The sequence below is a fragment of the Coptis chinensis genome, chromosome 3, assembly GCF_015680905.1.
Source record: "Coptis chinensis isolate HL-2020 chromosome 3, ASM1568090v1, whole genome shotgun sequence".
Taxonomy (NCBI): Eukaryota; Viridiplantae; Streptophyta; class Magnoliopsida; order Ranunculales; family Ranunculaceae; genus Coptis; species Coptis chinensis.
The window spans coordinates 119,177,184-119,204,168 of NC_141458.1; the positions used below are offsets into that span (position 1 = coordinate 119,177,184).

The 26,985-nt window shown below is 35.9% G+C and overlaps 1 protein-coding gene, 1 long non-coding RNA gene and 2 other non-coding genes across 8 annotated transcripts; all 4 read left to right on the plus strand.

The window, feature by feature from the left end:
- The first annotated feature begins 5,631 nt into the window (after positions 1–5,631).
- LOC147513668 (uncharacterized) lies at positions 5,632–10,746 on the plus strand. Of its 5 annotated transcripts, none has more exons than XR_015215575.1 (5): positions 5,632–5,824; positions 7,496–7,560; positions 9,548–9,612; positions 10,064–10,216; positions 10,323–10,746. It is a non-coding gene; the product is annotated as an uncharacterized LOC147513668 (long non-coding RNA). The 5 variants fall into 5 exon arrangements; XR_015215578.1 differs by having other exon boundaries at positions 10,091–10,216; XR_015215577.1 differs by lacking the exon at positions 5,632–5,824 and adding an exon at positions 6,554–6,620.
- LOC147513669 (small nucleolar RNA snoR126) lies at positions 6,118–6,217 on the plus strand. Its single transcript, XR_015219706.1, has one exon. It is a non-coding gene; the product is annotated as a small nucleolar RNA snoR126 (small nucleolar RNA).
- LOC147513670 (small nucleolar RNA snoR8a) lies at positions 6,318–6,407 on the plus strand. Its single transcript, XR_015219711.1, has one exon. It is a non-coding gene; the product is annotated as a small nucleolar RNA snoR8a (small nucleolar RNA).
- Positions 10,747–20,251: 9,505 nt separating the features above from the next.
- Positions 20,252–25,846, plus strand: LOC147513671 (homeobox-leucine zipper protein ANTHOCYANINLESS 2-like). The gene is given in 10 exon segments (XM_086596847.1): positions 20,252–20,918; positions 21,033–21,244; positions 21,328–21,445; positions 21,536–21,920; positions 21,923–22,227; positions 22,438–22,539; positions 22,642–22,854; positions 24,187–24,409; positions 24,412–24,725; positions 24,965–25,846. Coding segments are annotated over 10 exon segments (2,448 nt in total). The 5' UTR covers positions 20,252–20,750; the 3' UTR covers positions 25,373–25,846.
- Positions 25,847–26,985: the final 1,139 nt, after the last annotated feature.

The following is a 26,985-nucleotide window of genomic DNA, read 5'->3' on the forward strand; positions in this document are numbered from 1 at the left end:
AACGATTTCCACTACCACCACCACCACCACCACCATCACTACCACCTTGCTATTAAGACCAATATCATCACCTCCACTACCACCACCACCGTACTATTAAGACTATCACCACCACCACCATTGTGTTATTAAGACATCCACCATTTTCACTACTACTACCACCACCACCACCGTGCTATTGAGACCAATATCATCACCTCTACTACCACCATCATCGTACTATTAAAACTACTACCACCACCACTGCCAATTAAGGTAGTTTCCTAAAATTGATATTCTAATTATCAAAATTAATTTGAAACCGAAAATCAAATTATACACTTGTTTCAAATTAATATATTCAAATTAAATGTGATGTAAAGCAGGGTTATATTTGTCAAATAACCATCTATAGAATGTCGTGTATTTGTTTTTTCTATATTTACAAATGTTTATAAGAGAAACTTAAAATGAAAAACAAACCACTTTATAAGACCATCTTATAAGACCCTCTTATAACTTAACTCAAAAAAAAAAACAAATATCCCCTAATACAAAGCTAGGATTATACTAAATTGCAACCAATCCTCATAAATTCAAACTAATTTAATGTGGCCGTTATTACTCATTAGAGAGCATATCAACTACTTTAAGTTAGATAACTACAAAACTATGTGTAGATTGGTTTTTTTTCATTTTCACTATTGGTTTCTAGGGAGATTCTTTTGGAACCGGCATTTCAAGTGCCCAAACCTATTTGCCATTTCTATGTGGGGATTTAGGTTCTTACACAATAGACTAATTTCAAAGGCTATGTGGAGATTGTTCAAAACATTCAATATGGGAGAACAATGTTTAGAAATTAGCCTTTGAATTTCACTTGAGCCGTACGATTTTGGCTCATAATCATGGGAAAAAAGTGTTGCGAGGTCGAAAGGAAAACCTTTTTTTTTTTTTTTTCTTTTATTTATTTATTTTTTTTTTAATGTGGAAAATCTAATCGCCACCTTGGAGGCTTGGATGGTGGGATTGTGTAATCTACGTGTGCGCACTATATGGATCCTAGGCTTTGGTTACTACAAACGAACAATTATTCATAAATATTTTAGAGTTTGCATAGCCCCTTATTAGATCAAGCTACCTTCCTAGTCCATACATCGACAGCAATATCATTCGAGGAGGCCTGGACAAAATCCGGTTTGGTGAAATGTTTCGTTTGATTGTTTGAACTTTGAAGTTGGGTCTTTGGGGTGTCGGCGGTTTAAATTTTAGTAACTCTTTTCAAAAAAGCGTTTTAGTTTCGATAACATTTTTTTTTTTAAAGATTACTTTTTTGAGTTGAATGGATTTTATGAAAAAAGATTCTAGTATGGACTCGGAACACTAGATCAAGTACCGAGTTATTATTAGAGCAAGTCCAATGGGGGGTTATATGGGCTGCTAAAGGCAAATATAGCACCCCAACCACAAAAATGTCATTCCAATGGGGCTGCTAAAAGGGTTTTAAATTTGGAAGGAGTCAAAAAACCTAGCCAAAGTTAAGACTTTCGCTAGCAGTTGTCATAATAAGTTATGGAAGACGGACGACATAGTATCAATCGTGCATTGGTTATTTTATGTACAAACACGCGAAAACTATGACGTATGTCTCCCATTTTAATTAAATGGATGGACGGCGCATTAATCGTGGCCGCTTGTACATTTCGCACACTCAACCCGATTTAGACTTAGCCAAATTCAATCAATTTTTCACTCACATGCATTTATTTGTCATCAAAGCCTCAAGCCTCAACTCCTAAACCATCAACTCTTCAACCGCCAACCTCATTTCTTGTGTCAACTTTATAGACCACAAATTTATCAAATTTACCTTTATTCACATTTTTTGCATTATTATTCTCAATTTTGCCTTCACTCACACTTTTTGCATTACTATTATCAACTTTGCAACCTTTCTTTTCACATTCATTATTAATTTTGCAATTTTTTTTTTCTCACATTCAAAATGGCTTATTCTTATCGCTATGTTGAATCAAGTTCCTCATCCGAAAATGAGAACATGATGAATGATGATTAGAACATGTTCGTACCTATTTTCTCGTTGTTGCAAGACATGCACAAAGCTACGTGTGATCATCAAGCCTCGGTCCCCGGTAGAAAGTATATTTATAGCGATTGAATCGACACTCACAATAAAATTATGAAGAATTATTTCGTGCAATACCCGAAGTATCCCTTTGATATCTTCCATAGGAGGTTTAGGATGCACCGCCATCTCTTCCTCCGAATCTTGAAAGTCATCTCCAACCATGACAAGTATTTCACATACAAGATTGATGGCATTGGAAAGCTATGTTTGACGGATATGCAAAAGGTCGTTGCTTGCATATGGTTGTGGTGCGGATGCGTGGGATGAATAGGTATAAATCGCAAAAAACACTATTTTCAAAAGCTTGAGGCATTTTTGTGGTGTCATGTTGGTGGTCTTTAAGGAAGAATATTTGAGGGCTCCAAATGAAGAAGACATTCAACGTCTATTTGCACAAGGTGAAAATCGTGGCTTCTCGGCTATGCTTGGAAGTTTGGATTGTATGCATTGACAATGGAAAATGTGCCCTACGGCATGACAAAGTACACATGTAGGACATAAGAAGAAACCTACAATTATTTTGGAAGTCGTTGCCGATCAAGACTTGTAGATTTGGCACATTTTTTTTGGTATGACGGGTTCAAACAATGACGTCAACGTGCTTCAACGTTCTCACCTCTTTGACAATCTTATGGATGGTGATGCTCCTCATTGCAATTAAATCATGAATGGTCACCATTACAAAATGGGTTACTATCTAGCCGATGAGATTTATCTTAAATAGGCTACACTTGTACAAACAATCCCTCACCCAATAACTCAAATAGAGGGGTTTTTTGTTAAGATGCAAAAAACGTGTTGCAAAGATGTGGAGCGTGCATTTGGTGTCTTACAAGCTAGATAGGGGATAATCAAGAGTCCGACGCGAATGTGGAGTAGGGATGATATTAATCGGATAATGAAAACGTGTATAGTTTTACATAATATGATTGTCGATGATGAACGAGAGAGATTGATATTGAAGATTGGCAAATTGACATGGATTGGGAGCCACCAGTCGCATTGTATGTTGTCAGGAATCGAAATGAGAAAATTGCAAGAAGACTCAATACACTTCAATACATTCGTGAGCAGAGAAACTAATGTTCAACTAAGAGTTGACCTCGTCAATCACCTCCGGCTATTTCGATGCAGGATCAATGAATTAGGGGTGATAAAAGGGCGCAATGGGCTAGCCCGCCCCTCAAACCATAAAAGCCCTCATGATTGAGGGTCACCTCCCCTATTTTTATATTGAGGGCCGGGTCGAGTAGGGTCAAGCATGAAAACTCAAGCCCTTAACCCGCCCCTCGACCCTCATTTTTTAGGGCCAAATGAGGGCCGGGTCGGGCCCGGTCTAATTATACTTCACTAGTTTACTATTTTTTTTTGTGATTTTTTTTTTTAATTGATTTAATGATATGTATATAAGTATACAAAACTAATTCTTATATCTTTAGAAAAAAATAGATAGAGATGGTGGAAGAGATGATATTCTTAAAACATCTACATTTTTCATACTTAACTATGTTGTTAGGTTGGATTTGCTTTATGTATGACTTATATACATATCATTAAATCAATTACAAAAGTCCATATATTATATTATGTTATAATTTATTCCCTATTGAAAACAAATTTAATGATTTTTTTATACAATTTAGATAATTATAGTATAATACATAAATATATATTATAATACATAAATTATCACTCCTATTTTGGGTTTACACAAAATAATCATAGTTCACTTTTCTTTTTATATTTGACCTCTTTTACTCAAATTACAAAATACCCCATATGATATGTGGTAAACTACTATTATTAAACATTATTTGTAGTGAAAACATTTAGTTCAAATAGAGATAATTGTGGTACCCTACATATATAATGTAAAAAAATAAAATATATCTTATCGAAAAAAAAAAAAAAAAAAAAAAAAAAAAAAAAAAAAACCAAGGGGGCTGGAAGGGGCCAAATGCGGGCCGGCCTATGCTCCGAACCTAGACCCTAGTACGCCCCTAACAAGCATGAGGGCGGGCCGTAACCAAAAATCTGTGAGAGGGCCAACTTTGGCGGTTTTGACGCCATTTTTTTAGGGCCGGGTCGGGCCGGGTTGAGGGTCGGAGGGCCAAATTATCACCCCTACAATGAATGTAGTATGAGTATTTATATGTTTGTAGTTTGAGTATTATATATGTTTGTTATATAGTTTGAGTATTATCTATGTTTGACTTTATGTTGTTTCAAGACAATTCAAACTAAATTTGAAATTACAATATTGAAAATGAACTAACAACAATAATGGAAATGAAATAACAATAATAATGGAAATGAAATAACTAAAACAACATTGAAATTAATCTAAGTACTAGAAGCACCACTTGGAGTTCCAAACGTTATACTCTCTCTCTTTTGGCGAATTATCTCTATTTTCATCGTCTTGAAGTATTCGACAATTTTTGGCTCAAGAGTAGAAGTATCTTGTGCTAATATTTTGTTGTCTTTCTTTCCACTTCTTGAGCTCCATCATCTTCACCCCATCGGCGGTGGCATTCATCATTTGTGCCAAATACTTCTCCATCATCTTGTAATTCTCTCCTCTTTCTTTCATCCTATCTTTCTCACCCCTTGTTCCGATGGTCGTTTTTTCTTGGTTCCACTTCCACTTCCATCCCCAACTTGTGTAGAAAATGGATCAATTGGAACGACACCAATAGTTGCCGACGGCGTTGTAGGTGTTGAAGGCATGACTTCGTCATCTACATCGAGAATGACGTTGGTTCATCTCCTCGATGTAGTTGTGGACCGACTCTCCAATTCTTTATTCCATTTTTGAGCTATCCTTTAGGAGGACCCAACAATGCTCAAATTAAAAGTGTGTGTTATGAGCCAACATATATGTTGTTTTTGCCTCGACCAACCAATCTTGGATCGTTGTGCCACTTCTTGCGTCCTCTCCGAATACGAGATAATTCCTGCCCACCGGTTGCAAGCTTTTTGGATGTGTCCAAATCGAGTGGACACTGAATCCTTGCTTCTTTTGTTGTTTTCGCCAACTCTCTCTCGAAATTTCTCTAATATTATTTCCCAATAGTGTGTGACTCGTTGCCTCAAGACTAACAAATTGGATCCTCATTAACATATATCCACGTTTTACAAAGAGCCTCGTCTTCTTGAATTAAAAAATTGGCGGACCTTGTAGATTTATTTTATTTTGATGTGGTTGCATGTTTATTTGGATTCATTGTTATACTTGGAGCAGTGATTGTTGTAGTTGGAGTATATAGAAATTGTATGAGAATTGGGAGCAAATGCTGAGAGAGTTGTGTGAAGTAGTTGTTATAAATTTGCAATTTCAGAAAAACTAGCCGTTTTTAGCCGTTGGGATCCGTATCCTGAACTTAACAGTTGCTAAAAGTTTCCATTGGACTGATTTTTCGAATTTGGGCTGCCAAATTTGGCTGAGCTGCTAAAAGACCTACGTGAGACCTTTTAGCAGCCCATTATAGCTGCTCTTCATTGGACTTGCTCTTATTTACTCCTTATCACCCAAAGGACAGATACGTACTTTCATAGAACCAATAGCCCATTAGGGTTAGGGTTTCCCCGAAGTCCGAAATTTTGTAAGTTACTAGATTTGGGACTCTTGGTTGTCTATATAAAGTAACGCAAACTCATAACAGAGCTTCACCGCACGAACATCTTCAGTTAAAGGTTTAAACTCTTTTGTTTTTGATTCATATGCAACTTTGGTTCTTATATTCATAGATTTATTTTTCAATTGGTTTTCGTTAAATATTTATTTTTCTCCTTTTCGTTTGAGGGTGGTTGTTATTCTGTTTGCATTGGATCGATCAACCGATGTAATGTAAAATAACCACCCTGATATGGATGAGTGGCGATTAAAGCCTTTATCTGTCGAAATTTAAAAACTCAGAGATTTGGGTTACGCTCGCCTCCATATTTTTTGTTTTTGTTTTCTCTGTTTGCAAATTCTGTGAGAACTGTGGCTGTGATGACAGAAAACGTTTCTCGATACTGAGTCTTTTATTTAATTTAATTATGACATAAAATTTTGATGACTGTATTTGTGCGTGTCTGAGCCTATATATTATTTGTTTTTTTTTTTTTAAATTTATCAGGTAGTAGAATTGCTTTGATTACAATTACGATTATGATTAAAGAGAGATAAGAAACTGGTTTATTGGTGATTGCTATGATTATACAAATTCCTCGTACTGACTTGCTAATGCTATTGCATGACAGACTCCATATACACCCATAGAATATGAGCATCACCACCGCCAAAATAGTTTCACATTTTTTTTAGTTCATTTTTCTTATTTGGTTTTTGTTTGAATAATTTTACTAGGTAATTGGTTTTTAAACTTTGATTCGAGTTTTTTCTTCATTAAGAGTTTTAAACTTTGTTTAGCAGTACTTGCTTGAGCCGAAGCTACTGCAAACTGACTAGTCCTTTTTTAGCCACAGCAATTGGTAGAAGTCGCTGGTGCGAATGAATATATGTTTTGTTTATTTCGGTATTTATGTTGTCTGCTTTCTAATAAAAAGTTAGGGTTGGACCAAATTGCAACCAGTCCTCAGAAATTCAAACTAATTAAATGTGGCAGTTATTAATTATTAGATGCTCTGTTTGGTTCGATGTATTTATATGGAATTGCACCTATTTCCATGTAACCACCCACAAAACAGTATTTGGTAGCAAAATGTAAATAGGTGGTTGATGCCATAGTACAAAATATCTCAATATATTGCGATATTTGGGGATATCTATTCAGATTTCAGAAAAAAATATATAAATATCACGATATGTTCGATATGTTTAGAGATATATACGACTGTAAATATCAGTGATATTTCGATGATATTTACGATATTTGAAGATATTTGATTATTTTGTGTATATAATAATTTTATTTAATATTTATTATTATATTTTAAATAAATATAAATAATGTATCATGATATATAAAAAAATATCTATAATATCTACGATATTTGTCGATATTTTGGATATATCTACGATATTTGCATATGAAACAATGTCAAATATCTCCAAAGAGAGGGATATATTTACGATAAATATCTAGAAATTGAATATCGATAAATACTCATATCCTGATATTTTGTACTATGGTTGATGCAACAAGTTGTAATTATATGCACTATACAAGTAGTTTCCGTGACAACTATACAAGTAGTTTCCGTGACATCCACTTGCAGACACAAGTAAATTGGATGTAATGCAATCAGATGTAATACAATCACATGCTATTTGCAACTGTTTGTCATTTGCAACTCGGTGCACCGAACCAAACAGAACACCGAGATTAAAAGCTGAATGCTATTATTTTCCTTTTTCAGGAGCGAGAAAAGGAGTTGGAATGTTTGTATGCCAGGGTTCATACTTTCCATATCCCTTGTCCCAGGTCTGTTTTACTACCAAAAATTAAATAAAACTAAGCGCCTAATTTTAATCATTGCCAATTATCAATTATCTATTTTGTGAAATTTAGTCATGTTTTATATGTGGAATGGTCATTATGCAAGAGCTGTCTAAGCAAAATGAATTATTTTGACCCACTAATCTTTGAAAAGGTCCCGATCTTTTTAGGGTAATTTTATTTTATGGTGACTAAGAGCATTTTTAGGAGAGAAATTAAGAAAATACCAAATTTTTTAACCAAATTAAACACCAAACTAAAAAAACACCAACCAACTTCAGGATAAACATCAAATATTTAATATCAAATGACGCAGTGGCCTCTTAAAAGCCCAAGCCCATGTGGTTTTCCAGAAACCGCACGATGTGTTGTAAATCAACTTTATTTTTTTTTTCTTTCTAAATCTCCGCATGATTGAAGCCCACACTCTAGCCTAAACCTATGCGGTGTTCAAAAAATCGCGTGATTTGAGAGAGATTTGATATAGCACCAAAGCTGGAACCAAATTTTGGCTGATTTGGTGTTTGGTTTGGTGTTTTCACTACATGTCTCTTCGGAAATTTGATAGTATCTCACCTAAAGATGCTCTAAGAACTCCATAATCATACTAGGGCTTGTTATCGAATTGAACTGTTCGTGAGTAATTTGAGTTCGGTTCGTCAAAGGCTCGACTCAAGTTCATCCGCACAAAAATATGAGTCAAACTTGAGTTTAATTTAAAGTTCAATCTAGATAGCAAGTAGTTCGAGTTGGAGTACGAGCTACTCGATTTGGCTCGAGAAGCTCGCGAGTTATTTGTTTTATAAGCCCATACATAGTATATAATTTATAATTTATATGTCATTTTATACTTTTTATTCAACTTTTACAATTTATACTAGTTTTAATGTTTTATATATATTTTTTTGAGTTTGAGCTCGAGTTTAAGTTCAAACGAGCACAACTTAACTCGAGCTCGAACTTGCTAGAGCTCGTTATGTAAAACGAGTTGAGTCAAGTTGAGCTTGTCTATTAGTAGAACTAGACGAGTCGAGTCTGAGCTTTAATATTAAGTTCGAAGGTGAGTTCGAGTTGAGCTTTTGCATGTGCGAGTCGAGCTCGAGTATAGCAAAACTTCACTCGGTAGCTCGATGACCAGCCCTAGCCAAGGCGGTGGATTATGGAATTAAAAGTGATGAAGGTTTCTTTTCTTTGTTCGTTTTTTGCTTTTGCTTGGTGTTGCCAATCATTGGGAAGGAATTTGTTTATCTTTCTTTCTTTTTTTAATTTAGTATTATTGGACCGAAACTCATTGACCTGGTTCCCTTTTGATTACGAAGCTTATGCTAAGGTTGGTTGCTCTGTCTGTTGGAATGGAAATTGTAACTTGTTAATGTCTTTTAATGTCTTAGTTGTTAATGTCTTTTAAGCAGGAAAAAAAAACGGGAAAAAATGTCTGTTCGTCTAGGACATAATTTTAATCATTTTTGCAGCCCAAAACCTTGTTTGTCTTGCATAGTTCATGTGAATACATCCAATTATGCGTGACATGTAGAAATGGAGGTATGATTTAATGTATTTGGCAGACTATTGTAGATGTCCGGGTACCTTTTCTCATTGAAGGATATTTGGATCGTGAAAAACTAACCTCTTGGATCCTTGGTGGAAGGTGGTCAGAAGGTCATAGTTAACTAATTGAGTAGTGGTATAGGGTTTTGATTTATTTTAGTCATGTGTTCTTAGTTCTTTTAAATCTGAACAGTTTCACTTGGTGTCAACCAAATAAATTGTAAGGCGTGAGGTAGAGTTACATAGAAACAATTTGCCGTTCCCATATATATGACTTGATACTTTGTTTTAATTTGCTATATATTGGAGTTGTTTGGGACTGGATAATGATTTACATTTTGGGCTAGACCACTCTCTGGCTCTATAGGATTATCAGCTGTCATTTCAACTTAGGCCTCAACATTCTACCTTTACTTCTCTGTAGGGTTGAGCAAGTTATGAGATTTAGAGAGCTGATTTTTTGGGTGGTTATGCAGAAATGGAGCAAAGGCAAGTTGTTTGGTTATGAGCGCTTTTGGTAGTGTATGTCTGTGAATGTGTTTCCTCGAATTGATTGATTCATAAGCTCGAAATGGTAAGAGCTTTCCTAATTGAGAGGTTGATGGTTCAAATCCATTTGGATCCAATTACGGGAAGGGAATTTGGTTTGTTGTTTGCAAATAAAATAGCTTGTGTAATACACTCTCTATAGTTTGTTAATGCTACTGATAAACTATGATAGCGTATAATTGCAATTAGGCCAAAAAGATACTAATCTTTTGTATTCCATTCATGTGGAGAAAATGATATTAGGATACGTTGTGATGTTACATTGTGATTGGAGGAAACGAGAACAAGCTATATATTTATTAGCGTTTGAGAGAAATGCAGTTGTAAGATAGATGGCATAGAGCCTTCATTTTATTAGCCTCTGTTTTTTCTTGCTGGGTAATATATACAGTATGATGCAATAGCTGTTGATCCTAAGGTACAATTTTTAATATGTGGCGACGTGGAGTAGCATGCACTTTTGGGTGCCACCATCCAGCGGAGAACTGGTTTTGTTGTGCTGCAAAGATGTCCACTTCCTTATCGTGAAAGAAACCATTCTCTAGTAAGTCACATGTATCCATTATTATACTTTCTCTTCATGTATCATAATTTATGCATGTGGAAGATTTCTAAAGGGCTTCTATGGTTATCTTGGTTGCTGGTTACAGTGATTTACTGAATTATCAACTTGGTGCTTCTCTTGTCATGCATACCTAGATGCTCAACCCATTTGGCAGTTCCAGCTATTTTGGAAATCGTCAATCGCAGAGAGGACAAGCATATTCATATAGTTGAGAGACAATGAAATTACCATCAGTACATAACAATACCAGCGCTGTGGCATAGAGAAATGAAGGGAACCTCACTATGTGTTTTTTTATTTTTTGGATACGTCTATTAGCATGATTTGGTGTGACAGGATATTTTATGGTCAAGGAATTGATGTGACAATGAATTGTTCTCTTCAGAGTTCAACCAAAGGAAAATAGAGTAAATCTGTAATGTGTTGAGCAAGCGTATTAGTTGAACACTTGAACTGCAGGTAAAGGAATTTATGAAACAATAAATTGTACTCTTCAAAGTTTAAACAAATGGAAATGGAGTAAATCTGTTGAAGATTTCAGAGCAAGAGCATTAGTACAGATCGCCACAGGTCCACAGACAGAGACAACCTGATACAGAGCCTATTGAAGAAATGGGCTCCGTGCAAAGGTTGCATATTTTTTATTCGTAAATAACTAATGGGGATCCACACCTTGGTGTTACCCAGCCTGTACCAGCCCACTTGAGCTGAATAGCTGATTACCCAACTAACAAATTTTGAGTTTTTGAAAGAGGGTGAGCAATTTGACTGAACCTTGTGAAACATTTGAAGTGTCAACTTCATTATGCACCCAACGACGTAGTGTTATCAATCCAAATCTTACTATTTAAAAAAAAAACAATGATTTGGTGAACAGTGGCGTTTTCCAATTATATTCCTATATGGTTTTAAAGAATGATTTGGTGAATAGTGGCATTTTTCAATTATATTCTTATATATGTCTAACTCCTATAAAGAAAACGAGGGCTTCAACAGTAAATTCATCATGCCATTAATTTGTTTTCCGATTTTACCTCTTGCCAAACACGAATAGTACATCTCAATGTCATTTTTTGTTTTATTTTTTTTTATTTTGTCTTTTCACAGGAATAAAATGGTAGTTTCACGTCCATAAATTAATGAAAAATAAAATAAAATTGAGGATTGTTAACGTGGCGGAGACACGTACAAAGAGGCTAGTATGGTTTTAATTATTATGATCTCAGACACAAAGACATTATGTAATTATTGTTGCTGAAGGGATAAAATTCAGATGTTTCTCTCATGATTTATTACAATGCTTTTTATTTTACAAATTATTGTGAGATTGCCACTTACCCGAAAATTGGATTTTTGTGTTGTTAGGCCCAAACCAGTTGACCACACACGTGGCGTAGACGTGCCAAATAAACGTTAGGTAGGGCAAAATTACACCTCTATCTCAACTATAGTCGGGAGAGAACAATCTGTACGAAGGTAGTTAGGGTACTTGTGTAGTCATTACTTCGTCCCCGACAAAGAGTTCAGGGTGTCTCTTTGTTTAGCTCTCTTGCTAAATTACACCATGGCGGTGCATAGTACATACTAATTATGTGGTCACAAAATAACTACATAACTAAATGTCGCTCGACCGGTTGATTGATTATTAGTTTTTTTTCCGCTACAAATCACACATTTATATATTACAGAATTGAAAGGATACACTGAAAGTCTGAGCAATATTTGGATAAAGTACCCATGTCAGAGAAACTATAAGCCTATTTAGCTAGATCATGAGTGTCACCATTAAAACATCTTCATAACAATCTAAAACATGAAAACTTAAATTTATTAGCAGTTCTTATACTTACTTTCGTAATGCTTTGTAAAGACTAAACAATACTAGACTCCTGAGAGCTCAAACTGTTGATAACGTTGATATTGTCCCTCTAAAAAAGAATTTTTCCTTTTCCTAAGTGTTGTGCCAACTTCACTGCTACCTCAGCTGCAAGAAGTTCCCTCTCCTCTGCTGACTTTGCTGTGAATCTCCTCAATGCAGCAGCAAATAAAACTCTTTTTTTATTCCAAACCATAGCGGCCAAAACGGATCCCGACAGAGATCTATTATTGAAAGCAAATGGCAAACCTAATATTTACTGAGAATCGGGCATGTAGTGTTATTTATATGATAATGCAAAGTAGATATATTATTATTATTACTAGTAGATGTTGAAGCATGTGGGTATGGTTTGAATTTATATTCCTAAGTGTAGTATTAACATAAGAAGTAAGGTTTGGATTCTCCCTGTCAAAAGCTTTAAGTCTTCTTTCCCACTGAATCATAGTAGCTATTAGTATAGACTCCATATCCGTTGCTCCTTTATCAAACTTCTCCAGATTCCTATTATCCCACATAGTTTGTATTAGGGTGTATGCATACATACCCAAATTTGCTATGTCAGGGACCTTGTTTTCACATCATTCAATGATTTCATCCACCCATCTTCATTAGGACCATCCTCTGTTGACCTCTGTTCGTAAACCCAGTGGCGAAGCAAACCACAAAGCTTTAGCCCAAACACATTAAAAAAAGTTGTGTTCCACCGTTTCTTTTTGCCTGAAGTAAAAGCAACACGTAGTATCATTGTTTATAATCCTCTTCTGTATTTTCTCTCAAGTTGGCAATATGTCCATATCATGAAAATGTGTTCCCTAGCTAGCTGCCAGACGAGCTCTCCAAATTCTTCTGATAGTTTTTGTTTGAAAAGTAGAGTCACTTCCCTCTCAATCCTTTGCTTTGAACATATGAAAAGCAGATTTGACAGAGAATTTTCCTTTAGTAGCGGGCCACCAAGTTAACTCATCCTTTCCATCATCATATAATCCTTTGCTTTGAGCATATGAAAAGCAGATTTGACAGAGAATTTTCCTTTAGTAGCGGGCCACCAAGTTAACTCATCATTTCCATCATCATGTGGTCTAATGTGTGTTCCCTTGATAAGCCCTGCTACTATGGATCAAAAACTTCGTCAATAAGTTGATCATTCCATGTTGATCCTTCCTTATTCATGAGATTTTTTACTTTTCAGTATTTCTGGATCCCCACAAGTGGGTGCAAATCTTTTATCAGTATAGGGTGATCATGGAGCATAAGCCAAGGATCATTGAACACAGAGATGCGAGCACCATCCCCGATGGTCCAGATAGACCCTTTATGCATCAGATCAAAACTTTTATTGACCCCTCTCTAGAAGTAAGAGGCATTAGGTTGTAACTTATGTTCTGTCCCCATACCTTTTTTTCCATAAGCCGCATAAAAAGTCTTAAACCAGATGAAATTCTCATCCTTTAAAGCTCTCCAACTTTGTTTGGCTAATCGAGCTTTGTTCATATCAAAAAAAATTCTGAAACCTAGTCCTCAAAGGGACTTAGGTTTGCAAAGTTTATCCCACTTAATAGTGTTGATACTCTTAGATTCATCATGCCCATGTCACCAAAATTCCCTTACACACTTTATCCATATTGACACAAACAGATATAGGGAGGGAATACGAGGTCATGTCATAAAGGGGTGTAACTTGAGCTACAGCTTGTATCAAAATTGTTTTACCAACTTAGGATAAAAGTCTGGCTCTCCAACTTTTTATCTTATTATGTACAATATCCACCAAGTAATCAAAATCAGCTTTCTTACTGCCCGTGAGTAAAATAGGTACCCCTAAGCATTTATCTTTATTTGAAAAATCTCTCATGTGCTAGTATTTTCTCAAAAAATTTCTATGTTTAGTATGCACGTTTCTACTAAAATAGATATTAGATTTGTCACAATTGATCTTTTGGCCAGAGGCCATACAATACTCACGCAAAATATCTTTAAGAACACCTGCTTCACTTAAAGAAGTTTTAGTGAAAAACAATAAATCATCAGCATATAGTAAATGAGCAATGAGAGGAGCATACTTCCTAATTTTAATACCATGTATAACATGATCATTTTCAACTTTATTAATCATGCGAGAGAGAGCTTCAGAAATAAGAATAAAGAGATAAGGAGATAAAGGATCCCCTTGTCTCAATCCCCTTTGAGGGAAGAACTGTTCCAAAGGAGAGCCATTAAGGAGCACTTTAAAAGAAACAGAAAATAAACATTGATTAATAAAAATTAACCATTTTTCACATAAACTAAGCTTTTCAAAAATATTATTTAGAAAAAATTACTCTACTCTATCACAAGTCTTAGCCATATCAAGTTTTAAAGCTACTCAACCTTTCTTCTTCTTATACATGTTCTTCATGTTGTAAAACACTTTACTAGCAAGGCCTATGTTATCCCCTATATTTCTACCCTTAGCAAAAACTCTTTGGAAAGGGAACACTATCTTATGAATATGACACTTTAATCTATTAACTAAATTTTTTGAAATAATTTTATAAACAAAATTGCAAAGAATGATAGGTCTAAATTTTGAAATATGTTTAGGAGAGGAAATTATAGAAATTAAATAAATAAAAATTTCATTGAACGGTTGATTGATTCTGAGTAAGCAGTAATTTCTCATATTTTTGTGGAAGCATGAATGTATGATGTTTAAATTGCAGGGGTTGGGTAGGTTGGATTTGTTAATAAACATCTAACTAGTGGTTATCCAATTAATTTGTATGATTTGTGACCAGTTGATTAAAATGTGGTTTGATAGAACAAGCTTCATAATAGTAGGGTATGCAACTATGCATGTAATGAATGGATGATAAGCATACATATGAACAGAGATGAATTTTTATTTAATCGTGAGTCACTCAAGATCTCAATATCAGAATATTTATTATAAGGAGTCACAATTTAGAATTATTGTATTGTCATATCCAATAGGTTTGGAATTTATTGAACCAATATACATAATAAAATTCAATTGCTCTAACTCACAATTCACAAGTAATGTGAGATTGTCAATGGTGAAAGATGAGAAGCAAGTGCATCCATCTTTTCGAGTTTTTGACTTGCCATCTTTTATGAACCTTCGTCGTCGTCATTGTACTGTTAGCTGGGGTCTGGGGTCTTTGATGTGTGAAGAATTTAAGACGGTTAGTTATGCTCCCCTTGCTACATTTTAGATGGACTTTTATATTTCAAAGGGACACTCTAGGTCTGCGGTATACTCGAACGTATTATTATTAGTCTCAGGCTGCTCTCTGTCAACTTTGAAATTAGTTGTGTCGAATGTAGAATTGCAATTACAAATCCAAATCAAACTGGGAATTTAATTGCAACTAGTTTGACATTCGTGGCATCTATTTAACGTTCAAAACTTCAAATACAAAACACAGCCTTACTTAATTTCTCTTTAATTCTTCGGAGCTCAAAGAAGTGTCCCTGCTACTGTAGATCTCCCGCAATACTCCTAGTAGACTATCACCACAACACCAACGAATCTTACACAACTTAAAGTGACCGATTTGTGGGAAACGTCATTGTTAAAAGAGACATGACTGCTATCGTATGTTCAGAGAATAATTCAATTGTCATTTCATTTAAGCCATTTATTGCATGATATATACGACATACCTCCTATACGAAGTTCTCTTATACCTTTTTAATAGTTAATGCTCGATAGAATCCTTTACTCAAACTTTTTTTTTAGTCTTTCCTCTTTATGTTATCCTATTTGGTAAAACTTAAATCCAGTTAATTTGCACAAGGCACACTTAAATACTTAATGTCCTTTTAATCACCAGCTTGTTCGTTCTTTTGGCACCTGTATCTCCAGAAATGGAGATAGGAACAATGTAAAGAATGGTTCCGATATGACGGTCTTAATTCTGTATGATGTATATTTAATCTCAAAAACTTAGCAACCATACGAATATTAAGAATCCTGTTTTGATATTGAATATATTGCAGTCTCCTTTTAATTGTTTTAAGTATCATCAGTTTTATTTGGTATATAAAAAGCATTAATAGTACAAAGTTACATTTCTCAGAACTAAGCCTCGCTAAGAATTAAATATATATTTACTAATATGACAATCTGTTTATTATGAGCAATGACTTATCTCAAGGGATTTTAACCCCAAAATTATTCAAAACAAACTAAATGCTCCCATTCTCTAGATCCCACATTGATACCTCATTGTCATCTCGTTAGCAGGGTGGATTGCCAGTGAAATTCGTCATAGTTCCCGATAATGTTACTCAATCATATCGAAGACACGAGCACATGCAATTTATAGAGTCCTCGATCACATCACAAACACGAGCACAATTTATAGGGTCCAATTATACAGTGTGAGACGATGTGGATATATCATGGTATGCCTCCTGCACATACTCACTTTTTGAGAAATGCTAGTGCAAGTAAGCTAGATGGTCAATTTCTATTGGATTCTACAACTTAACTGACCCGGTATTTTTTTCCATAATCTTTTTCTAATGGATCGGGTTAACTTATTCAGTAAAATTTTCCATTAACTTTTCCTCAACACATGGATGGATGGTTGCAATTGGGATCCTAGGACTAGGAGGCTCGGACATGCTATGAGTTTTGGTTCTGTCAAAATAGAACTCTTTAAAAGGATTAATTATATCATTATTAAATTAAACACAAACTAAAACGCAGAATACGCAAAATATGCAAAATACAATGGTAGAGAGTGTGGTTTATCATGAACTGTTAAGGCTAAAAAGGTCAGATATATATATATAGCTAAAATTCGCGGACCGTAAAAATTCAGTACAGTACGGAAATTATTCATCAAAAATTCGAAATTTTGAATAATAATACGTTTAAAAATTTGGTCAAAAAAACGCTAAACATATAATTCATCTCTTATATGTATATAATACAAAAAAAAAACGGATATACTTTGTTGCATTACAAGTTTAGAATACAATAATTTGTCATAATTGCTCATTAATTGCACATACATAACTCAATTTTTCATTTATATTTACTTGCTAATACTTTAGTTTTTCGATATTCTTTAGGTATGGAAAATTCTAATTTAAGTGGATTTTCAAAATCTTCTATTTTGAAGTTACATCATATTTTTTATAGTATGTTTTTTTTATTTTAAAAATAAGGACTTTATTATTTGGCAATTATAAGCCTGGATCATAGAATTCATGTATTAATCCATAAGTTTAAAACGTTCGCCACATTATTTATATTATACGTAAAAATGTATAAAACGTATATAAAATAAGTATTAAACGCGAATTTACTAGCTATAGAGGAGGGATTTGGAAAGGCTTTGTGACAGTCAATAAACATTCACGGTTGTTGTTTTCTAAGGCTAAGTCCAATGGTTTGGTGCGGCAAAACACCAAACCACAATAGCACAGTAATGCCGTTAGTGGGATAGCGAAAATCAAATCCAACGGTTTATTTTTTTCACCCAAGATCGCTGGCGCGTGCACCCAAAATATTTAATATAAAATTGACTTTTGTTACCCGCCATCGCCAGCATGGCGGCCAATGAATAAAAAAAACCCGGCTTTTGTACGCCACTCCACAGCAGCCTTTTTAAAAAAAAAAAAAATTTTTTTGCGCCACTCCCACAGCGTAGCTAAAAAAAAACATCTCCCCATTCTACCCTTTCAAAAAACACCCGGGCGACAAAAAAAAAAAAAAAGTAGGATAGAATGGTAATTGCATAAATTAAGTTATTAAAAAAACAAAAATAGTAATCAATTCTAACCGCCATTGGGAGTGGCGGGTGGAAAATAATAATTGATTTTGACCGCCATTCAGAGTGGCGCGCAGGTTGTTTGAATTGGATCAAATTTAACCGCCATTCCCAATGGCGGCGCGGCAGTCAGTCATTTGGATTTTTTTTTTGTTGGCCGCCATTGCGAATGGCGGCCAGAGCATACGCTATAACGTTAAAATTGACTGCAAAAATAGAGAAATTTATAAAGATAGCGTTGGCGTTATAACGTTTTAACGTATCATTGGATCACATTTTACGTCAAATTTGGTGTTTTGCCGCACCATTGGACTTAGCCTAACAATAAAAGAAGAGAAAATCTAGTGTGTGCAGAAGAGAGTGGTGTAGTTAATGTAGGCCACTCATCACACCAAAAAATATGTGTACTGTATCACGAATTACTGCATAAAAGCCCAGATTGACTGCACTAATTTTTCTCTTACCCCGCACCCTAGATTTTCTCTTTTAATAATAGTAGTCAAGTGAGACAAAGGAGAAAAAAAAAAAAAAAGTTTAACTGATGCGGGGTTAGAAAAAGGCAAAATAAACTTTAGGGCATTGACTAAATCACTATAAAGTAAGTCAGATACTCAATCTCACACTTTCTTCAGATTATCTGTTTTTTTTTCTGTCAGAAAGATTCATCTCTAACTGATCCGGTAGTCACGCTCCCAAAGTCCAAATCCTAGTTCCTGCCTCATGCCCACAAAATTCTCTTTGTTCTATTGCGAGATTTTTGTTTGTGAAGTTAATCTTATTATAATGGGCATTAACAAAAGAACTTGGTTGCCAAGGCATTCAACTTGAAATTTGTTTGGGAGTTTAAACTAAAGTTATAGGAATGCTCCCAGACTGAAGGTGCGCCTCACACCCGTTTAATGAGACCAGCATTTCCTAAACCTAGAAGCCCCAAAGGGATTTGCACTTTGAGAGGTACGACCTCTTGCAAGTGTCGGTAATTTGGTATAGCCTGAACCATGTTGTAGGTGCGGCCAAAAGCGATGAAACTCGGTTTGGGATTGTTGAAAATGAATGTTGTTGAAATCAAGGCCCAAAATATCGATATCGATCAATATATCGGTGTACTCAAAAACCGATATATATCAGATATATTAGATATTTTGGTGACTATTCCAAACTATTTAAAATATCAGAAATATCAGACATATAATATCGAAAATATCGGAAATATATTAGAAATATCGGATTTATATTAAAAAATAGTCAAAAAGTTAACCGATATATATTGTAAATATCGGATATATCAATTATATCGGCAATATAAAGTTTTATATCGGAAATTCCGATATATATCGGAAAAAAAGGATTCTATATTCGGTGGATATATATCGGAAATATCAATATCGATATACCAAAATACCAATATATATCGACGATATATCGGATATATCGGAGATATTTTGGTCCAATATATATCGACGATATATCGGATATATCGGAGATATTTTGGTCCGTGGTTGAAACAACTAAAGATACACATATAAACTGATTGTAATTTATTTTACGCAAAAAAAAAAAAAAAAAAAAAACTAAAATCTAAACACTTGAATACATAGATGGATCCAAGGGGTGCAATTTTGGAAAAAAGTACATACCTTATTAGTAATTTGCTCGAAAAATGGCTAGACTAAAGGGATTCGCACCCCTGAGATTTAAGTTTTATTACCCCTCCCCTACAGTTCAACAATAGTTCTCAACTACTGCACCCCTGGATGTTGAATCTGGTTCCGTCCCAGGCTCCCTGCCCCTGAATGGATCCTAAATAGTAACTGAATTTTTTTGTAATTCCTGAAAAAATTCCGTCTAATTGATGCATCTACAGTCAGTCAGTCACACACTATCCCAAGTACTATCAACAGTTGGAATCATATGTATGTATGTCACGTGGAGTAACTTATTTGAGTATGGAGAGTTAACACCAAAATAAGGGTGTGCACAAAAAAAAACTCCTTAAGTATACGTTTCGTTTCAGATCCCAAATCTAAGAGAGAAAGAGAAAGAAAACGAATAAAATTACACTCTTTCATCTCTCTCACTGTATCTCCACTCTGTAAAAATTTTGTTCTTTTTCACAGTTTGCATGTAAAATTTATTAAAAAAGTGTGAATAAAGAAGAAACTTTCACACAAAGTAAAAAAAAGCAGATGGATATGCTACTAAAGTTTTGTATGTGGACTCTTCGAAGCCTTACAAATACATGAAACCAAAAATGTTGTAAGAAAGAAAAGCAAAAAGGTCAGTTGGTTGACTATCTTCACTTCTCATTTCTCTCTTTTCTATTATATTTCTCTCTGTCATCTTTTTAAACCAGCCTTTCGTTTTCTTTACAAGAAAGCTTTTTTTCAGCTCAGAGTCAAATCTTTAAAAAAGTGTTTTTTTTTTCCTCTCTTCTCTTGTTTTCAGTTTCCTTGCTTTCATGGTTGTGGGTTTTGTTTATGGTTTTGTTTAGAAAAGAGGGAGACGGGAAGAGAACGTAGTGCAAAGGGTGTTTTGCCTTCTTTCTCTTTCTTTCTCTCTGAAAAAGAGAGTTTTTTTTTTTTGTTTTTTTGGTGATGTTTTGGGTTTTTTCTTAGATACACCTACGTCGTTATATTTCATGTTTGTTTTGTTTACTGTTTTGGGTTATTGAAAGTTTGTAATGTTATATGTAAAGGAGGATTCTACATAAAACTGTTTGAATCTCTAACAACTCATAACTTGAAACGGGACTTCTGCAGTTTTTCTTCCTGCTAACGGGCTTGTTTGGTAAGAAAGAAAGAAAAAAAGGGTTTGAGGAAGAAGATAAAAAGGAAAGAAAAGATTATATTTGATGAGTTTTGGGGGTTTTTTCGATAATAGTCCTAATGGTGGTGGGAGAGTGGTAACTGATATACCATATAGTAACATGCCTGCTGCTGGTGCTCTATCTCAACAACGTCTCGTTTCTCCTTCACTGGCCAAGTCCATGTTCAGTTCACCAGGACTTTCTCTTGCACTTGTAAGACTAGTTTTTCTATCCCATTTCTTTGTTTTTTGTTTTTGTTGTTGTTGTTTGTGGTGGTTTGTACTGACTTGGGTAATGGGTTTTTTTTTTGGGAAAAAATGGATGCAGCAAACAAACATGGAGGGACAAGGTGAGATGGGTCGTATTGGGGAGAATTATGATGGTGGATTAGTAGGAAGGGCCAAGGAAGATGAGTATGAGAGTAGATCTGGAAGTGGTGACATGGATGGTGGTTCTGGGGACGATCAAGATGCCGAGAAGCCACCGAGGAAGAAACGATACCATCGCCACACTCCACAGCAAATTCAAGAACTCGAATCGTAAGATTAGTCTCTAGTAACATCTTTGTAAGTTACTTATGTTAGATTGTAACAGATGGTGGGTTGTTTATTTTGGTGTATAGTCTCTTCAAAGAATGCCCACATCCTGATGAGAAACAAAGGATGGAGTTGAGCAGGAGGCTTAGTTTGGAAAGCAGGCAAGTTAAGTTTTGGTTTCAGAATCGGCGAACTCAGATGAAGGTAATAATAAGACTCTTTTATGTTATTGATTTTATGTATTATCTATGACTTTATACTAATGGGAACTCATATTATCATTTCTGGAATCAGACCCAACTTGAACGCCATGAAAACTCAATACTTAGACAAGAAAATGATAAGCTCCGAGCTGAAAATATGTCGATTAGGGACGCTATGAGGAACCCAATCTGCAATAACTGTGGTGGCCCAGCAATGCTTGGAGATGTGTCTTTGGAAGAACAACACCTGAGGATTGAGAATGCCCGTTTAAAAGATGAACTAGACCGAGTTTGTGCCCTTGCGGGCAAGTTCTTGGGCAGGCCAGTCTCCTCCTTGGGAAATTCAATGCCCCATCAAATGCCCCATCAAATACCAAACTCAAGTTTGGAACTCGGTGTTGGAAGCAATGGGTTTGATGCTTTGAGTACTGTGACCACAACTATGGGGAATGGTTATGGAGGTAGTGTCTCAAATGCATTGGGACAGCTGTTCCTTCAACTAGGTCTGGTGTGAGTGGCATTGATAGATCATTAGAACGGTCCATGTTTTTGGAGCTTGCATTGACTGCCATGGATGAGTTGGTAAAGATGGCTCAGACTGAAGAACCCCTTTGGATGCCTAGTTTAGGCGGAGGGAAGGAGACTTTGAACCAGGAAGAATACATGAGGATGTTTCCTCCTTGCATTGGAATGAAACCCAATGGGTTTGTCAGTGAGGCCACAAGGGAGACTGGCATGGTAATCATCAACAGCTTGGCTCTTGTGGAGACACTAATGGATTCAGTAAGCAATTTAAACCTGCTTGGTACTTTAGATATAATCTGCTTTTCGTTATTAGATGACATTGTATTCTAATTTTGAAGCTAGCTGATTTTTCTCTCTTAATTGCTACAACAAGCAGCAACCATTGAAATAATGTCTACTGTTCACTCCAGTAATTCTCTTGTATTTTCGTTACATTTGGTAATTTGAGTTACTTTTGTGATCTAATAGAGTCGATGGGCTGAAATGTTTCCTTGTATGATTGCTCGAACGTCTACTGCTGACGTTATTTCCAGTGGTCTTGGCAGCACAAGAAATGGTGCACTTCAGTTGGTAAGTCTTGTCACTCTTGTGTTTTGGCCTGGTACATCTAATGCTCCTCGGGGAGTACCATGTGTGCGTAATCAATTCAAATTTTCTTAAATTTGTTTGCAGATGCATGCTGAACTTCAAGTTCTTTCGCCGCTGGTCCCAATTCGTGAGGTCAATTTTATAAGGTTTTGCAAGCAGCATGCTGAAGGGGTGTGGGCAGTGGTTGATGTGTCAGTTGACACAAATCGAGAATCTCAAAATTCAGCTTCATTTGTAACCTGCAGGAGGCTTCCTTCTGGCTGTGTGGTACAAGATATGCCCAATGGCTACTCCAAGGTATTTAGCTATTGTATGTATTTTTCTAAGTGGATCTTTAACTTTAATGAGCTGGGGTTTACTTTGCTAGTGTACCCCTTTCAACTCTTTATTAGGGTAGTTGATTTTTAACAAACACTGGGAGCGTAGCTGAGAGCATTGAATTGCCACTGAATCAAGTCAAAATCATAGGTGTTTGTACTTTTCAGTTTTAATTGCTCATTCTTCTATGGATTTTGTTTGTTCTGGTTCATACACTCTACTCTGATGAAGACTTTCTTCTTACTCATATATTATAATTTCCCAAAGAATCTGGACCTTCTACTACCATTCTTTTAATACACTGGGTGCTTATTCTACTGAAGCTTATATATATGATAAAATTCAATTTTCAACACAAGCTTGCTTAGTGTCTCTAATCAACTATTGTTTATAAAATCTAGACGTCCTCTAATCGAGGTTACGAACATTTTAATATCAATAGAAGACTCTACGCCTGTTTTCGTGCCCCAACACATTAAATATTTAGCCCATTATATGTAGGTAAGCTATGTAATCTTTGCCTTGGTTATATAAATATATATTTGATGCTTCTATTCCAATCTGTGATTCCTTCTCGATCTCCTCTTAGATATTTTAATAAGTTTCTGGACCTTGGCATGGACCATAAGATTGTGTATGACCTGGTTACAACCCGTCTACAAATGCATTGTTTTTATATAATCCATGAAGACCTTGAACTTCAGCTTCTTGAGACCGACACTGTTTTGTTTTTTTCCCATTACTTAATAATTTTCATGTCTTGATATTTTTCCTCAATCCTTACCAAGTGAGTCTGTAGTTTCCAATATGTATGTGTTTCTTTAATGAGTGCATTATACATTTTTTTTTCTTCACTTTTAACTTGTTCTCATTTTGCATGCGTGTTTAGACATAATCTCTTGATTTTATGAAGTGATGCTTATAAAGTTTTATTCTGTGTGTGATCGTGTGTTGGACTTACTGGGGTGAATTGCATTGGTTCCTATAATGGGGTATGCTTTTGCATTTATTTTGTAAATTAAGGATTGAAATTACTGGGGGAATTTATTCAGGTGAAGGACATCTAGAAAGGGTGAATTGAAGACAAATCCCTGATCATTGGGAAAGTGTATTGTTTTTAATTAAAGGACTGAAACTGATTTTACTCCAGATTCCACGTTCACAGTATCTGATGTTATCTGTCAGCCACTGGGTTAATTTGTCTCTACCAACCACCCCTTGACAATGGCAAGTGGGTGGTGCTGAATAATACAATGCAGTGAAGTGTACCTTGAGAAAGTAAAACTGCTACTAATTTCCAAGTAAATGCAGGTGACTTGGGTTGAACATGCAGAATATGATGCCAATATAATTCACCGTCTTTACCGCCCACTAATCAGTTCTGGTATGGGCTTTGGAGCACAAAGATGGATAGCCACCCTGGAGAGGCAATGCGAATGCCTAGCCATTTTAATGTCTACAGTCCCTACCAATGATCACTCCGCAATAGAACCGGCCGGTAGGCGAAGCATGTTGAAGCTAGCACAACGCATGACTAATATTTTTGCGCTGGCGTATGTGCATCTACAATTCACAAGTGGAACAAACTCAGTGTTGGAAATGTGGATGAAGATGTTAGAGTTATGACTAGAAAGAGCATTGATGACCCTGGTGAGCCACCGGGTGTTGTACTGAGTGCCGCAACATCGGTCTGGCTACCTGTATCTCCACAGAAGCTTTTTGATTTCTTGCGAGATGAACGTCTCAGAAGCGAGTGGGACATACTTTCTAATGGTGGGCCAATGCAAGAAATGACCCACATTGCCAAAGGCCGTGATCAAGGCAACTGTGTCTCTCTTCTCCGTGCTAGCGTGAGTTTCATTCTTTCCATAATATCCAGTTAAATTTTTCCCACGATTCTCCTTGATCTTCTGTTTAAATCAGTTTGTGTACCCTGCACACTGCTAACATGTGAACTTTGGACTCATGTGAAAGTCAACAAACAAGACACCTGATAACTTTTTGTCTTTTTGTATAGCGTTTAACATTTGACTTTGGTTGCAATAACCTTTGACTGATGAAAACACCCTGGACTTTTACTGAATTACAGGCCATGAACGCAAATCAGAGCAGCATGCTGATTCTTCAAGAAACATGCATAGATGCAGCAGGTTCACTTGTGGTCTATGCACCAGTGGATATACCAGCAATGCATGTTGTGATGAGTGGTGGAGATTCAGCTTATGTGGCACTTCTTCCTTCCGGGTTTGCTATCGTCCCTGATGGACCTGGATCTGGTACTGGTCCCAATGAGCCGACAGCTGATAGTAAACCCAATGGGACCACCACACAGATAAGCGTTGGTGGTGGTGGTGGGTCCCTATTGACGGTTGCTTTCCAGATACTGGTGAATAGTCTACCTACAGCCAAGCTCACGGTAGAATCGGTGGAGACAGTTAATAATCTGATATCATGCACAGTACAGAAAATCAAAGCCGCCCTTCACTGCGAAAGTTGATCAAAAGCGGGCCCACTCATGATAATTTTATCCATGACTTTCCTTTTGTTGTTTTTGGTTATTTTGTTATTTTATAGTAATTTTTATAAGTCAAAATGTGAGTGGGACAGAGAAGGACTTGGGTCTGACATAGGGGGTTGAGTCAAGAACGAACCTCGCGATCAACAATCCTTGCAAGGTGGTAAGAGCTGAACGAAGATTCAAACCAAACTCGAATTCATGAATTGGGGAGTGGTGTTGAGATGTTGGTTCTTAACACAATGCAAGGGTGGTGGTTCGGGTATTGACTCGTCGACCTGCAGAGTGTCCCGAGATACAAATAGAAAGATATTTAAGGGGACATGAAAAGGAAAAGGAGTTCCTTAAGAGGGCGATTTGTGTCTGTTAATTGTTTTTACATTTGTTATGTTTGGACAAGAGTAAATGGATTATTATTTTATAAAGTCAGCAAGCCATGCTGGCATTGTTATTTTATATCACTGAACTGTTACAAACTGCTTTATCTTAAAAATTAAGAGTTTCACACTTTCGTTCTAGTGGTCAAGGCATTTGATGTAAATATGTAATACTAACTATTAACTGCGTCTTGAAAGAAGGTAAAAGTGTGGACATGAAGGGGACCATATATGGCGTGTATATATATGCATTTAATGAATGGGACAGGTACTCCTGTCGTCTGTCGATCGTATTTAATGGATATGATATTGATTGATGGATGGATAATAAGGAGGTCTGCATGAAGAGACGGACAATGGCACCAATCTGTAAGCTGTGTGTGGAGTCTGATAGAGGTATAATAACGTTGACAATAAAGTCGCCGCTTGTTAATTGGATAGAGTAATAGCAGCTGCACAACTTGTAGAGGCGCGTGAATTAACTGAAGCAAACTGTGTTGTAGGCGTGTAGCTGATGAATGTGGAATAGTAATGATTGTATGGTAGCGTCCGTGAAGTCGCGGCTAGTATCAATTGTGGGCATAATTGGAGCGTACTTGTAAAAGTGGAAATCTGTAAAAATTTTGCAGATTGGGTCAGTTGATTTTAATATTTATAAAAAGTACTTCGGTAAGGTGCTAAAGGCTAAAGCGCGAACTTCAGTAATTCTTCGAAAAATGAACAAGGCTGATTTCCTGTTCAAGACCATGCAATCTATTACAAAATACTTTTTTTTTTTTTAAATTTTCCACTCACTGACCAAGATCACTAGCCACCAAAAGTGAAGTTTGAACTTTGGAGACAGCCAAGTTTGCCTGAAGCCCTGAACTGTTGGATGCTCGATTTTGAATCGGTCGGTTCTCGGTTGCAATGTAGGTGAGCATGGGAACGGAACTTATTAAGGTTGTGAAATTGAACCAATTAAGCAAGATAATTTTTTTCCTGTAGTACTAATAGCCATAGACAGTACTGCGTTCTGCTTCACTCTGGAGTCTGGACTGGTTTCAAATCTTTAGGTGGAAATTATCGGGGAAGTTTTTCTTCCTTTCGATCATAACTAAATTGTGATCGAACAAATTGATATTCCATATTTTCTAATCATTGTTAGCAGAATATTGAAGTTACTACACAACAGTCCAGTTTTACATTTTTTACATTAAAGAGTTGAGACATTGAGTG